Here is a 16388-nt window from a genome sequence, read left to right on the forward strand (position 1 = left end):
TGATTACATACTAAATCCATTAATTAGAAACATGTGCAATGATTAACTGATTACTAGTAACATAACAGGCAGTGTGACACCAGAGTGGTATGGCTGGGTTGCTAGTCTCCAGGGATGCTGATGTTTAGTTCCATTTAGAGTGCTGACACAAGGCAGTACTCATCAAATTAGCATAGTGTGTCACTAGGCGTTCTGACTGGGCTCTGGCTCCCTCAGTGATCCCTCTCTCAGGATCACTGCAGCACAGCTTATGGTAACCCTTTCAAAGCTGGATCCCCTGAGGCGGCGGTAGGAATGGCTGAGATGGTTTGAATAAGAGGTTTACTTGTTTGTCTGAGGTTTGACAATAATGTTCTTTTATTTTATTTATTTATGTATTTACTTTTTATTTATTGTTTCTCCTATTCCCATGATCCCTTGTGCTTCCCAGTTCCAGCTGGGGCAGGAAGCAAAAGTATGGAAAAGCTCCAAGGATGGCTGTGGTGGTGCTGCTTGTGAGCTGGTAGTCATTACACTTGGAATAACTGTTAATGAAGAATCCAGAGACACATTCGAAAAATAACAAAATTTCTATAGGAGAGTCTATTTGGCTGAGCTAATTGAAACTGCACCAGCTGGAGAAAGAGAAAAACGTAGCTCTCCACATAAACATGATCCTCCCCAAAGCTGCCCAAGGTCCAGTGACTGTACATTCTACCCATGTAGGTCTCCATCCCTACAGTATATTATCAGCTCACATCCATTAATTAATTTACCCTTGCAACACTTCAAGATGTAGGGATGTATGACTACCTCATCTTACAGAGGTAAATGAATGAATAAATGAGTAAATGAATTATTTGCAAAAGTCTTCACTGCAGATGATGTGAGGGAGATTCCCTCACCTGAGCCATTTCTTTTAGGTGACAAATTTGAGAAACTGTCCCAGATTGAGGTGTCAATAGAGGAGGTTTTGGAACAAATTGGTAAATTAAACAATAATCAGTCATCAGGACCAGATGGCATTTACTAAAGAGTTCTGAAAATAAGAAATTGTAGAACTGCTAACTGTGGTATGTAACCTATCACTTAAATCAGCTTCTGTACCAGATGATTGGAGGTAGCTAATGTGACACCACTTTTAAAAAAGACTCCAGAGATGATCCTGACAATTACAGGCCAATAACCCTAACTTCAGTTCCAGGCAAATTGGTTGAAACTATAGTAAAGAACAGAATTATCAGACACACGGATGTACACAATTTGTTGGAGAAGAGTCAACATGGCCTTTATGAAGGGAAATCATGCTTCACCAATCTATTAGAATTCTTTAATGGGCTCAATAAACATATGGACAAGGGTGATCCAGTGGATATAGGGTACTTGGACTTTCAGAAAGCCTATCACAAAGTCCCTCACCAAAGGCTCTTAAGCAAAGTAAAGAGTCAAGGGATAAGAGGGAAGGTTCTCTCATGGATCTGTAACTGGCTGAAAGACAGGAAACAAAGGGCAGGAATAAATGGTCAGTTTTCAGAATGGAGAGGTGTAAATCGTGGTATCCTTTGGGATCTGTGGGACCAGTGCTGTTCAACATACTCACAAATTATTTGGAAAAAGGGGTAAATAGTAAGATGGCAAAGTTTGCAAATGACACAAATTACTCAATCCAAAGATGACTTTGCTCCGAAGAGTTACAAAGGGCTCTCACCAAATTGGGTGACTGAGCAACAAAATGGCAGATGGAATTCATACAAAATGATGGAATCTAAATTAGCCATTACCACTCAAGAAAAAGATCCTGAATTCATTGTGGATAGTTCTCTGAAAACATCCACTCAATGTGCAGCAGCAGGCAAAAAAGCTAACAGAATGCTGGGAACCGATAGGAAAAAGAGAGAGAATTAAACAGTAAATATCATAATGCCACTATATAAATCCATGGTACCTCCACCCCTGGAATACTGCATGCAGTTCTGGTCACCTCATCTTGGAAAAGATATATTAGAACTGGAAAAGGTACAGAGAAAGGCAACAAAAATTATTAAGGGGAGGGAACAGCTTCCATATGAGGACTGTTCAGCTTGGAAAAGAGACAACTAAGAGGAGATATGATAGAGATCTATAAAATCATGAATGGTGTGGAGAAAGTGAATAAGGATGTGCAATTTAACCCTTCAAATAACACAGAAACCAAGGGTCACCAATGAAATTAATAGGCAGCAGGTTTAAAACCAGCAAAAGGATGAGATAACTGGCTCTGTGGATGAGGGGAAAGCAGTGGACGTGTTATTCCTTGACTTTAGCAGAGCTTTTGATATGGTTTCCCACAGTATTTTTGCTAGTAAATTAAAGAGATATGGGATGGATGAATGGACTATAAGGTGGATAGAAAGCTGGCTAGATCGTCAGGCTCAACAGGTAGTGATCAAGGGCTCCATGTCTAGTTGGCAGCCGGTATCAGGTGGAGTGCCCCAAGGGTCGGTCCTGGGGCCAGTTTTGTTCATATCTTCATTAATAATCTGGAGGATGGAGTGGATTGCCCCCTCAGCAAGTTTGCAGATGGCACTAAACTGGGAGGAGTAGTTCATATGCTGGAAGGTAGGGATAGGATACAGAAGGACCTAGAGAAATTAGAGGATTGGGACAAAAGAAATCTGATGAGGTTCAACAAGGACAAGTGCAGAGTCCTGCACTTAGGACAGAAAAATCTCATGCACTGCTACAGACTAGGGGATGAGTGGCTAGGCAGCAGTTCTGCAGAAAAGGACCTAGGGGTTACAGTAAATGAGAAGCTGGATATGAATTAACAATGTGCCTTTGTTGCCAAGAAGGCTAATGGCATTTTGGGCTGTATAAGTAGAAGCATTGCCAGTAGATCGAGGGATGTGATCATTCCCCTCTATTTGGCATTGGTGAAGCCTCATCTGGAGTACTGTGTCCAGTTTCAGGCCCCACACTACAAGAAGGATGTGGAAAAATTGGAAAGAGTCCAGCAGAGGGCAACAAAAATGATTAGGGGGCTGGATCACATGATTTCTGAGGAGAGGCTGAGGAAACTAGGATTATTTAGTCTGCAGAAGAAAAGAATGAGGGGGGATTTGATAGCTGCTTTCAACTATCTGAAGGGGGTTCCAAAGAGGTTGGATCCAGACTGTTCTTAGCGGTAGCAGATGACAGAACAAGTAATGGTCTCAAGTTGCAGTAGGGGAGGTTTAGGTTGGATATTAGGAAAAGCTTTTTCACTAGGAGGGTGGTGAAGCACTGGAATGAGTTACCTAGGGAGGTGGTGGAATCTCCTTCCTTAGAGGTTTTTAAGATCAGGCTTGACAAAGCCCTGGATGGGATGATTTAGTTGGGGATTGGTCCTGCTTTGAGCAGGGGGTTGGACTAGATGACCTCTTGAGGTCCCTTCCACCCTGATATTCTATGATTCTATGATTCTGAGTATAATGCAGAGTCAACTGTTGGAATTCATTGCCAGGGGATGTAGTTGCAAAGACCAAAAGTATAACTGTGTTAAAAAAAAGTATTAGTTAAGTTCCTGAAGGATAGCTCCATCAATGGCTATGAGCCAAGATGGTCAGGGATGCAACCCCATGATCTGGATGTCCCTAAGCCTCTGACTGCCAGATGCTGGGGCTGGATGACAGGGGACAGATCTCTTGACAATTTCCCAGTTTTGTTCATTTCCTTTGAAGCATCTGGAATTAGACACTGTTGGAAGACAGGATACTGGACTATATGGACCATTGGTCTGACTCAGTATGGCCGTTTTTATGTACAGAAGGAGACCTGAGGTATAGAGAGATCTCATGACTTGCTTAAGGTCATATAGGGAGTCTGGGGCAGAACCAGAAATTAACCCCAGCTCTTCTGAGTCCCAATCCAGTGCCTTAGCCACAAGACTATCCTTATTTACATCCTCAAAACCTCTTACTATGGTCCTGATGCTGCCTTATCACAGTTTAACTTCCCATAGGTGCCAGGAGGTAGCAGAAATCATGAAAGAAGGTTGAGCTCTGAGAGTTCCAGTCTGATTTCATCAGTGTTCTGTCTCATGTCTTGGAAGCAATTACAAAGCATAGGTTTAGGGCATGATACCTCACTTAGATTGTAAGCTCTTCAGGGCATTGACCATCTTTTCGTACAGCACCTAGCACCATGGGGTACTATCCATGCCCGGGATTTCTAGCCAATATTGCAATAGAAATAATAATCAAATAATAACACCTGTCCTATCAGCATTTCAGACCTATGGACCACTCTGACATTTGAATTTCCCATAGTCATGCTTTGATATTCACCTGTGCTGTGGTTTGTGTTTTTATGTCTCTGGTCTTCCAGCATCTCAGAATGTTTTGAGCAGGCTGCTACGATCCAGCCCCACTGAGGAGAGAATATGCTCTCAAGCTGGTGTCTTGAGACAGGCAATGGACGAAGTGCACAATTCCCTCCAGGATTCCATGTGGCAGTGGAGGGGAAAACACCTGCAATCAATTGACATGGCTTTGCATTGCAGTCATGTTAGATCTTTGACAAAGGAACTAATTGGGGCCAGTTCCTTAGCACATGCTTCTCTGTCCCCACTGTGGCCTAGAACAGATTGGGAATCTATTTGCAGACTCAGGGGTAAGGTAGGAAGGCAAATGCCCTCAAGAGTTTAAGACCTGAAAGCACAAAAACAGCTGTCTTGCAAAAAGTCCATCATATAGTCCCCAGTCCAGTGGTGCAGTTATGCCTGTGCCTACCTTTAAGCACATGACTAGTTCCAAGCCAATGGAGGAATTACTTGTGTGCTTAAAGTTAGCCGTATATATAAATGCTTTTTTGGATCAGGTCTGTGGCTAACCTCTGGTCACTGCTGGGTACTACATACCAATGTCAGCAATAGGACATCCATTACCAATATTGCCATCTACCAAGGGCATCTTCTGGATACCAGTCACAAACTGTTCAAAATCTGCCAAAAGAAACATCTTAGTATCCCTTAATATCTTAGACCCTTAGTATCTTTGGGTGAAATCCTGGGCCAACTGAAGTCAATGGGAGTTTTGACGTTAATCTCCAGAGGCACAGGATTTCATCCTCTCTCTTTTAGATTGCCATCTCTTTTGGGCAAGGCTTGGCCTTTGCTCTATGTCCATACAACACTTAACACAATGGCGTACTGACTGTGAAGGCCTCTAAGAGCTGCCACAATATAACGGGTAAATAGTAAATTCCTAGGAGCTCTTCAGTTGCCACCTACCAAAGGAAGCCCATTACAGACTCCAAGCTCCTAACAGGCATAAGAAGGCATCAGCAGACCCAATTTCTACATTAAAAAATGCTCTCCAGGAACTCAGACCCATTGTATTAAAAGCAGCCAAGCCATTTCCTCAGGATTCTCATCAGCAATATGATATCTCAGTTGATTCAGCATTGCCAAGCTTGGCTGGCCAAGTACCCTGGCCTGAGTACCCATGAAGGAAATAGACATGGATATAGCTGTTGGAGGATCATTCCCACATCTGGAGAGTTCTGTTACTGCCCTTATACTCTGATCGACTGCTGCTTTTCCCTGACTTATGAGGACATGAGGAAGAGTATTCAAGGAAGGGAACTAGCCAAACCAGCCACTCCCATCAGGCTGATCTAAAGCCCATTGAAGTCAATAGAATTTCTCACTGAGTGCAGTGGGCTTTTGTTCAGCCCTGGGAACTGGCTGGCAGAGCTTGGATTTTCAACACAACAAACTTCTGATTTGCTCGGCTACTCCCTCAAACACAGGATGACTGGACATTCCTCTAGAGTTACGGCAGCTAGATACCCCTGGCACAAGAGGCCAATAAGTGAAACAAAAAACATACAAACAATAACAACCCCCCTAAACGGGAAAGAATGGGTGAAAAAACAAAACAGGTTATTTCAATCTATGCTAGTATGTCCACGGGTTTTATACCCAGATTTTTATGGGCCCATCAATGGAGCAATGCTGATTTATACCAGTTGAGGGTCTGACCCCCAACATCTAGGTTTGGTTAAATTTCTGTATATACTGCTGAATGATAACGCCAGTGTCACCAGGTCTTTCAACAGCAATGTGAAACTGGCCAATTATAGTCATCTGCTTTAAGTATCTGTTCAAATGCCTCCTAGCTCTGCAGGGCACAAAATACATTAATCAGTAATCACAGAAAGGTTACTTGTTAAGGTTTTATTTTTAATGGAAAAACTGGGTTCTTGGTCTTAATTCCTTTGCTCATTTTGTCTCACTCCAGCTGTGTTGCTGTCATTCATCAACATTCTCACTGGCATCACTGGAATACTAGCATGTACCTAATGCATTCAGGAGCACAGCAGGTGCCTTCTGCCTGGATGGATTTACACAGTCTATTAAAAATAGATAAGAAAGTTAAAGCAATGCCATTTTTTATTATGAGGATTTCTTCAAGAACTATCTGTTGGCTCTTAAATGTGGGCAAGACTGACAGATGGCCTGACGTCCCATCATATCTCATAACATAAGAACTGGTGGGGCAAGGGTTTCAAAAAATTAACTAGACACATTTAAACACATAGCATTTTCTTCTTTTTTATGATTATGTAATTAACTCATGGAACTCACTGCTACAGGATACTGAGGCATTATGGGTAAAAGTTTCCAAAACAGTTAAGTGACTTGGGAACTTAGGAACCTAAGACTTAGGCCAGTTTTTGAAAATGAGACTTTAATTCCTAAGTCATTTGAGTGCTTTGGAAACTTTTTCCCCATTTCACTAAGGTGTGGGTTCTTGGTGTGATAAGTTTTTGTCCCAGTGCACAACTGGTCAGGTTCATTAAATGCTTTTTTTCCTCTTCTTCTTCTAAAGCAATAGATTCTGGCTGGTGCAGGAGACAGGATAATGGGCTAGGTTAGATGAATCATTGTTCTGTTCTCATCCTGTATGGTAACTACAGTGTTTTTAAGATCTTTAGTGTTCCTTCTTTTATTGATTGCTTGCTTGCTTGACTGATTCTACAGACGCTACATCGAATGTCCAGTTCATTGATCACAACATTAGCAGCACCTCTCACATCCCAGGACGGGAGCTGGATCTCACCACCACCTTTTCCAGTGGAGCTGTCTTCTCAGATAGCTTTTTGGATTCTCTCTTGTCCACTGTAAGTACATCATTGACTCCTGTAACTGGTTGCCTCATAAACAACCACTTGCTAGGACAGGGACAACTGATCAAGGAACATAGCAATTGCCATATGGGATAAATCCACTAAGTCTCCCATCCTGTCTCCAAAAACAGCCAAAACCAGCTACTTCAGACCAAGGTGCAAGAAACCCTGCAGTAGGTAGTGACTGGATTAGTTAGAACTTGCCTTATGCCCTAATGCAGGAGGGTTTATAGCTGTTCTAAAACTCTTGTATATTTTTAATCTTTTACATTTTATAGCTCTAGATATTCCTGTTATCCAGAGAAATGTTTACTCCTATTTTGAATCCTGCTCTTGGCCTCAATGATATCTTGTGGCAGTGAGTTCCACAGGGTTAAGGGAATCTGGAGAACCATAAGTTCCAAGAGACATCTTATTCAGTGCATACCATTATCTGCACTCTCATTCTCTATGCCTGGGGTTCTCAAATGTCATTGCATCGCAACCCCCTTCTGATAACAAAAATTACTACACGACCCCAAGAGGAGGGACCGAAGCCTGAGCCTGCCCAAGCCTCACTGCCCTGGGTGGGGGTGGGCAGGTCCAAAGCCTATGCCCCACCGCCCCAGGTGTGGGGCCTGTAATCTGATCCCCACCACCCAGGGCTGAAGCCCTCGGACTTCAATTTCTGGCCCGGGCAGTGATGCTCAAGCTTTGCTTCTGCTGCAAGCCCCAGCAAGGCTAAGGCCAGCCTTGGCGACCCCATTAAAACAGGTTGTTCTGACACACGGTTTGAAAACAGCTGCCCTATGCTATATAAATAAGAGTTATCTGGAGTTATTTTATAGTGTTTTCATTAGAGTTTTTTTGTTTGTTTGTTTGTTTTAAAGAATCCTTACTTGCTGTAAAAGATATTTAGGATTAGTATGATTTTTTTTTTTTTAGCATGATTTAGATCAGGAGCAAGCTGTTCCTGTGAAGGGAAATGTATTCGTTCAAACCATCATTAACTTTGACACCAATTGGACCTTTTGTTGGAAATCACAATAGTAGTGCCAAAAACTGAATGGCCCATGAAGACTCAAACTTCTTGTTCATCCTTGAGAGGGAGGGACAAGGGGAGTGGGAGAAGGTACCTCCAGGTCCGGCTTGAAGTGCATTGCTGAGCTGAAGTGTAGGGGGACATTTGCATGACCACTACCCTGCTATAACTGATGTGGGGATAAACAGAACACTTCATTCTCCAGGGATGTCCATCCGGCACCAGCATGGAAATTCAATTTGGCTGGATTGAAAAGTGAAGTCAATGGGAGTGGTTCTATTGACTTCCGTGGGCTATGTATCATGACAGTGGTATGTTTTCTACAAAGAGATTTAGGTGTACAACTAATGTTACACGTGTTGCCACAGTCATAGACCCTATGTGGTCCAGATGTCTGCAAGCCACATCAGATTAGGACCCTTACAAAAGAGATAAAGTTGTGAACCTGCAAAAATTATTGGTAATGGCTCTGTATAACATTTTGTATATCTTTAAGAGTGTGTTTAACATGGTACACGGGATTGAAAATGTAAGGAGAGCAGAGAGAACATGACAGTTCCCCTCCCCCATAACGTACTCATGTCAGATTGCTGACAGACGTGAGTGATTCTGATGGTAGTGACACAGATGATGGAAAGTGTGGGGCAGTTAAGCCAACATTTTGTCAGCAAGACAGCAGCTCAATTCATAATAAGCCTGCATCTCCCAAACTGGCTGCCCTTCTTTCTTAACTGTGCCACCTCCCATCCCCCTCGACCTTCAGTGCTGCAGGCAAGTTACATGTGACGTGCCTTGGATTCAGGTGTAACAAGATACTGCTTGGGCAGCAGTTTTAAAGAAATTGAATAAATACACAGCAAACCTCTTGAAGGGATAAGCAGTCCAGAAAAAAAGAGTGTCAAGTCCAGTTATGCTTTCCTGAGAAGGCTCCAGTGTTAGGGAAAGTATTATATTGCTGCTAGTCACTGATATGTCAGCCTGACTGTAATTAAGGATTGCTGGTGTCAAGTGTAAAAGTAACTTGAGATCTAGCATGACCTGTCTTAAAGGATAAAATTTCACTCAGGATTCAGATCCCAAGTCAGTCCAGGAATGATCAACTCTCAGGTCTAATTTTTCAGCAGAACGTCTTTGGTCAGATTCAGCTGGTCATTAAATGTAGGAAAGAAGGAAAAGAGACATGATATTGTTTAGTCAGGCAGAGGGTTGGGAAAAGCAAAGCAAGCGAATAAGAATAAAGAATAGAGGAAAGCATTCAGCTGTTAAATATCATCTCTGCTTTCCCATCATTGTGAAGATCTGCTGAAAGTTCCTGGGTTTTTGAGGTTGCCTGAGAGCCAACTTGTTTTCCCGTAATTGGAAAGGATGGTGCTAGAGGGGTCAGTGTGGAGGAAAAGCAACGACAGTAGATTCTGTCAGGTGAAGCATAACCCCCTTGGAAGTCCAAAGTAGAAATGGCTCTCGCGCTAACCTGATACTTGATGGCTAACTGGGCAGAAAGGAGCTATATAGCGCAAGAAGAGAGAAAGGATGATTTTGTGATTAAGGCACTGAAAAGAATTCAATTAATGGCTCTGCCACAGGTTTTCTGCATGATGGGGGGCAACTCATGCAGGGCCAGGTTTGCAAATGCTCAGCACCTACAATTAGTCGATTTCCTATCATGCTCAGCAAGGTAACTGCTCAGTAATGTGAGAATAGGGTTCACAGCCTGTTCTGTTCTATGCAGTGGCATTCCAAGGACAGCCACACTCTTCAGGCTGTAACCAAATAACAGATGGAGAAGTCAGTGGTGTCTCTCCCTTTCATCACAAGAACTTGGCTCTTTTACAGTGAGCTTGGAGATCCATTTTATGCATGCTGAAACTTGCCTGCGTGCATATACTCTTACACATCTCTTTACTTGTTTTGCCTCTTTCAGACTTCTACAGTATAACTGAGCAAAGAAAGTACAGAATGAGGGTGACATGCAAATCCTATTAATTCACCCAAGTATGGAAATACAATTCTTTTGATGTCAAAAAGTACAACAACGATATGTTAAATAGCTCAGTGCTCTTCAGTTAAATATGTAAAATGCAGATTCCTCTGGAACAGTATCTCTTCAGAACTACACTACAGCTCCTTATTTTAAAAGGCTGATAATTACTCTAACAGCATTATAGCCTTTTGCCCAACAACATGTTCATATGTTCTTAAGCGGATTTGAGTTTAGCTTGGATTTAGTAACACCATTCCTTCTCCACAGCTTGTTTAGTTTTTCCTCCTGAGAATGCAGGTGACAGATTCCATAAGATTGCTACATGTGGGAAATGAGTTTTTGAGAAAGAGTAGAAATTAAATGATTTGATGCATTGAGATTATGGACAGAGGGAATTGATTCAGATAAACATAAGAAAAATGCTATTTCCCCTCCTTCCTCCCAAAAAATTGAATTTGAACCAGACACCTTTTTTTTCAGGTTTGCAAAAACTCAGTTGTCTTCCCTCCCCCCTGCCCCACCTCGTTTCAAGGTGTGCTTTACAGTTTCTCCAGAGAGCCTCCTTCTCTAGGTTAAATGGCTGGCACTGATTCTCCTTGTGGAGTTGCTTACATTGTGAAGAGTGTGTTTCAGAAGCTATCTTTCTGAGCTGGTAGTATTTTTTGCCTACTATTATTGGTATAAATGAATTCACAAAGTGCGGGACAATAGAGGATCAGGCCCACTGCGTCCTGCAGAGTTTGGACTATACACTTATTGAGTGTTCTATTTCGCCACTCTGGGGTGATATTTTCAAAGCTCTATGTGTTAGTTCTGTCTTCACCAGTCTTTTTCCAAAACAAAGGGCCCATGAAGCTAAAGCACGCTGCATAACTTTAAAAAATACAGCCACATAATTAGGGTTCTGTGCTTGGAATCAGAAGACCTGGGCTTTCTTTCCATTACTATCACTGACCTCTGTGTGACCTTGGGCAAGTCTTTTCACTACTTGCTACCTCTGTTTCCCCTTTCACCCGTTGTCTGACTTATCTATTTACACTGTAATCAGAGATAGATGGGAATTTGTCAACTAAATATTTTTTCATTGGAAAATACAAATTCATCAAAACCAAAACTTTTCTCAGAAAAGAGTTGGTTTCAATGAATTTCTTGTTTTGAAAAAAAATTAAAAATAGAAGTTTCAAAATTGCCAAAATGTCCCCTTTTTGACATTTTCTAACTGAAGTGTTCCATTTTTTGACTCCAAACAATTTTTTTGCTTAGAAATTTAAGATAATTTATTGCAAAAAACATTTAAGAAAATAAAAAGCTCAAAATCAAAATGAAACGTTTCTGTTGACCCAATTCAATTTCACACACCCCTCCCCTAGATTTCTGGTTCATTAAGATTGCTGAGATTTTTTTCACTTTTGTCCTGATTCAGGATGGGAATTCTTTTTCATTTTCATCTAAGTTGGGAGGCAGAGGTGGCAGGGCTGGTGAGGTGAGGGGAGAAGTCCCATTTTCTGACCAGGTCTAGTCAAAACACTGTAGCACACACTGTGGAGAATTATCATGCACCACAGGGATTACTGTACTAGAGGTACCCAAAGGTCATTTCTATCTTAAACTGATAGGGTGATCGCTTTTGTCAGCCTGATATGAACTGGAGGTTTTCCTGTCTGCTGTCACCTTCTTTTCCAGACCTACCGTAACCACCATGTCTTGGCTCTGCTCCAGACTCTGGTGACGGGTGGGACAAACCCTGAACTGGAAGAACAGCTGGCAGAGAAGAATATGCTGAGTGGCAGTTTCAACAGCATGGCATATGTGGCCCCCAGAGCTAGATGCAAACTTGCACTTGTGCCACTGTATAAGAGACTGTTAACAGATTCCCGGGTGAGTTATAGCACGGTCTTGGTAGTTTTGCCCTTTGTGGGCTTGGTTCTGATCTCACACTGGTGTAAATTAGAAGTAAGTCCCCTGAAGTCAATGGAAACCCAATATTGAGAGTACAATCAGGTCCCATATCACTATTCAGTGCAGCAGTGTGAACAGATTGACCTGTGTATATGACATGTCCTGTATCTCAGTGTTTTATTGGGTAAATATTTCATGACCTCGCACTGAATAATGGGTTGGTTACCAAGTGCAGTCAGTAAATATCTCCTCCCTTATCCAAGCTCACCACCTACGTAGTCTGATGCCAACTTCTATTACTACTTGGCAACAGTGGGCCAGATCCTCAGATGGCTGTAAACTGTCCGATTTACACCTACTGAAGACCTGCTTCAGTACCACTAAGATACAAGTGCAATTGGTTTGGGCCACACCTGTATCACAGGATAAATCATCCTGCTTCTTCAGTCTTTTGTATTAAGTCATGTGCTGACAAGTACCATTGCATACAAGTGCAGGGTGGCCTGAGGGTTATACGGCAACACAATGCAACAAGCACCATTTCCACTCCATGAAACCATATCACTAACTAGGGAATAGCACAGGCTAGCAGTGATGCAGGATCAAGAGTGGGACTCAAATTCAGACACCTGTGTGATACTGACATGAGATAGCCCATGAGTGCCCAGTGGTGACCATCTCAACAATATCCTTTATTTTTACAGCAAGATATTTTGGAACTTTAATAAGAATATGACGATGTACAAACTATCCCATGATTCACCTGTGTAGCTGGGATATTGGTGTCTTAATATGATATTGACACTCTGGCCTCCTGCAAGTCTCAGAGTGAAATATCACTTGAATCACCCTCTAGCCAGGGGCAGCTCCAGGCCCCAGCACGCCATGTGTGTGCTTGGGGCGGCAAGCTGCGTGGGGTGCTCTGCCGGCACTGCGAGGGTGGCAGGTTGGCTGCCTTTGGCGGCTTGCCTGCAGAGGGTCTGCTGGTCTCGCGGCTTCAGTGGACCTCCCGCAGGTGTGCCTGCTGTGCTTTGGGGCGGCAAAATCCCTGGAGCCTCCCCTGCCTCTATCAACTTATCCTCTTGTTGTTCTCTTACCAAAATGCTGGTGCCTGCTGACCAGGGCCTGGCCTAAATGTGTCTCTTCCAAAGATACCTGGCTTCCTTTGGCCCTGATTGCTATCCATGGTCATCTCTCCAGTGGTCATTATTGTCTCCTTCACACAAATCCACAGGAACCAATGGAGGGGGGTGGTAGGTGAGGAATCTTGGCATGTATCATGTACCAAGGCTAGTGAATGTGACTTTCAAGGCTAGGCAATGATCATCCTTATTAAGCATTTTGAAAACCACTCTCCAAATTAAGGCCCTGATTCAGCAAAGCCCTTCAGTCAATGGGACTTAAGCAAGTGCTTGAAGTTAAGAACATGCTTATGTACTTTGCTGAATCAGAGTCTAATTTATTTGGCTTTGGCTTTTCTCTGGCTGCTGAGTATGAAACACAACCATTCCCACATGCTCTAGTGGAGATATAAGACTGAGCTGACATATGTAAAATTCAAGTTCATTAAATTGGATCTGAATCTGTGGCTAAGGGTATCAGATATCCTTACTTAATATTACTTAGATTGTAAAAACTCTTTGGGGCTTATTCTATGCTTCTACAGCACCAAGCACTATGGGATTCTAGTCCATGATTGGGGCTCCTCAGTGCTACAGAAATACCAATAATAATAAATCTGCTAATTGACTGATCTCACCAGAGGGCTGAACGACCACTCCAGATAAGAATACTTTTTGTTCTCTCACTGCAGGATTCCTTTGGAGATATTTACTGCAAAGCATTAGACTTGTTTGGAATCCTTTGCTTTGGACTGTACCGTCTGACAGAAGAGCCCAATCCGTACAGGAATAGGGGAGTGCATTTTATTTGAAACAGTGTTTTATAGTTACTTCAATTTGAGCTGGGAAAGAAAGATCCAAAAAATATCTGTTTAATCAATTATAATCATAATGCAGCAATTATTTTAGATGGTGGGAAAGGAGATACAATCAATTTTGGAGTGCTCATGAAAACAAAGGAGTCACAGCATTCACTAATTACATGTGCAGTGCAGGCGGATGAAGCCTTCACGTGGCTCTAATAAGAAACCTCAGTCTTGATTTGCAGCTCAGATGCTAACCTTAATCTTAACTAGAGCAGCCCCATCTGTTCCAGTGCTGTGCCTCCATGATATCCTAATTCTGGTCCCTTCCCCAGTTCTGAGTCAAGCTAAGGACCCTTGTTATGGCCCTGGATATCCCCTGAACAGAGACCTTTAGATATATCTAATTCTTTGGTGGTTACAGTACTTACTATGGGCTAGCATGAAAGACAATGGTGCTTATTTAATGTCTGATTATTCTTTACATTTGAACACTGGCTGTTAGCGAAAGGCCAGAATGTGACATTAGTGAAGTTGTCCAAATTCATAGATTCCACAGATTTTAAAGTCAGAAGAGAGCACAATAATCATCTAATCTGATCTCCAGCATACCCAAGGCCAGAGAATCCCACCCAGTGATTCCTGCAATGAGCCAAAAATGTTGGTTGAACTAGAGCAATTCTCTTAAAAAGACACCCACTCTCCAAGTGATAAAGCACTTTATCACATCCCTTGGTAATCTCTTCCAGTGATTAATTAACCTCACTTAAAAACTTACATCTTACTCCTAGGTATAAGTGAGGGCAGAAGAAAGCCCTATGAATGGTACTGTATAGTATGCACCTTCTAAGTCAGGGGGTGGTAACCTTCGGCATGTGGCCTATCAATGTAATCCACTGGCAGGCCATGAGACAAATTGTTTACATTGACCGTGCACAGGCACAGTCCCCCACAGCTCCCAGTGGCTGGCCTATGGGAGCTGTGGGAAGCAGTGGGCTGCAGGGACGTGCTGGTCACCATGTCCCAGAGCTCCTATTGGCTGGGAACGGTGAACCATAGCCACTGGGAGCTGAGGCGGACCGTGCCTGCAGACAGTCAATGCAAACAAAATGTGGCCCGCCAGCAGATTGCCCTGATGGACTGCATGCTGAAGGTTGCCAGTCCCTGTTCTAGTATCAGAGGGGTAGCTGTGTTAGTCTGGATCTGTAAAAAGCAACAAAGAGTCCTGTGGCACCTTATAGACTAACAGATGTATTGGAGCATAAGCTTTTGCGGGTGAATACCAACTTCGTCAGACGCATGTAATGGAAATTTCCAGATGCAGGTATAAATATGCAGGCAAGAATCAGTCTAGAGATAACGAGGTTAGTTCAATCAGGGAGGATGAAGCCCTCTTCTAGCAGCTGAGGTGTGAACAACAAGGAAGGAGAAACAGCTTTTGTAGCTGGCTAGCTGTTCACAGTCCCTGTTCTAATTGTTCAAAAGGATTTTTCAAGTGTAGTTAGACATTGCAAAAAGCTGCTATTCCCTAGCTGTCCTGAGCATTACTTAGTAAAGGTCAAAAGAGCCCACAGAGCTGTTGGATTCTCATGTTCTGGTGCTTTTCCAGGTATGCAATTGCTCGGCCCCCAAATGATTTCAAGATGTTACCTACGGATATGCTGTTTTGCTTTGTCCCATTCGGCACCACAGCAACTAGTGACCTGTCAGTTTGTGAGGATCTTTCACCAAGGAGGCATCAGAGCCATATGGACAGCTCCAGAAAGCAGAATGACGTGATACTGTGATGTATTTCCTGGAAATAAAAAAGAATGTATTGGTTAATAAGACCCCATAATGAGCTTTTTTGGTCATTTTTTCCTAGGGATGTAGCAGGCAGTTGAAATGCTTAAACACTGACATGAGCAACTGTGTAACCACTCAGTCTGGGATTTTCAAAAGTGCCTACAGAAGTTAGGCATCCATGTTAACCTTTGACCCATGACCTGAATTCAGATGATCAGGTAAATAATCATGTATAACTTAGCAAGCATCTTAACTCTTTCTAAATTAACATCAGTGAAACTCAAGTTCTCATGCAAAGTAGGAGTAACCAAAGAAATGTAAAGATTATTTTCAAATAGGCTTTGCAGTAGACCTGGGGTACAATATTTAGCTTGGGACCTAGTAGTAGTAATTGTTAGCATGAGGCACGTTAGGCCTAATGTAAATTAGCATAGGTAAGTAACTTGGATTAGAAGATTAGCAATATGTATCCTGTGATAGACTGTTAGCTTGCAAAGGCTGTATTTAGCCAGACTTCCTTAATGTCATTGAACAGAGAACCTTCTACCCTTACAACAATAGTGGGAATATCCAAAATAGATAGCCAAATGCCCAAGAATAGACAAGAGGTCGAGACTTAATCAAATATGGTCTCAGAAATAGGTGGATGT

The 16388-nt window shown here is 42.5% G+C and overlaps 1 protein-coding gene across 1 annotated transcript in view; it reads left to right on the top strand.

The window, feature by feature from the left end:
* Positions 1–15776, top strand: part of KCNU1 (potassium calcium-activated channel subfamily U member 1) — an 80138-nt gene extending 64362 nt beyond the window's left edge. The window contains exons 21-24 of the mRNA XM_032791934.1: positions 6983–7122; positions 11814–12008; positions 13843–13949; positions 15563–15776. Of these exons, the coding sequence (XP_032647825.1) occupies positions 6983–7122; positions 11814–12008; positions 13843–13949; positions 15563–15740 (620 nt within the window). The 3' untranslated portion in view covers positions 15741–15776. The remainder of the gene's footprint in view (positions 1–6982; positions 7123–11813; positions 12009–13842; positions 13950–15562) is intronic.
* Positions 15777–16388: the final 612 nt, after the last annotated feature.

Source organism: Chelonoidis abingdonii, chromosome 2, assembly GCF_003597395.2.
Source record: "Chelonoidis abingdonii isolate Lonesome George chromosome 2, CheloAbing_2.0, whole genome shotgun sequence".
NCBI classification, from domain to species: Eukaryota; Metazoa; Chordata; order Testudines; family Testudinidae; genus Chelonoidis; species Chelonoidis abingdonii.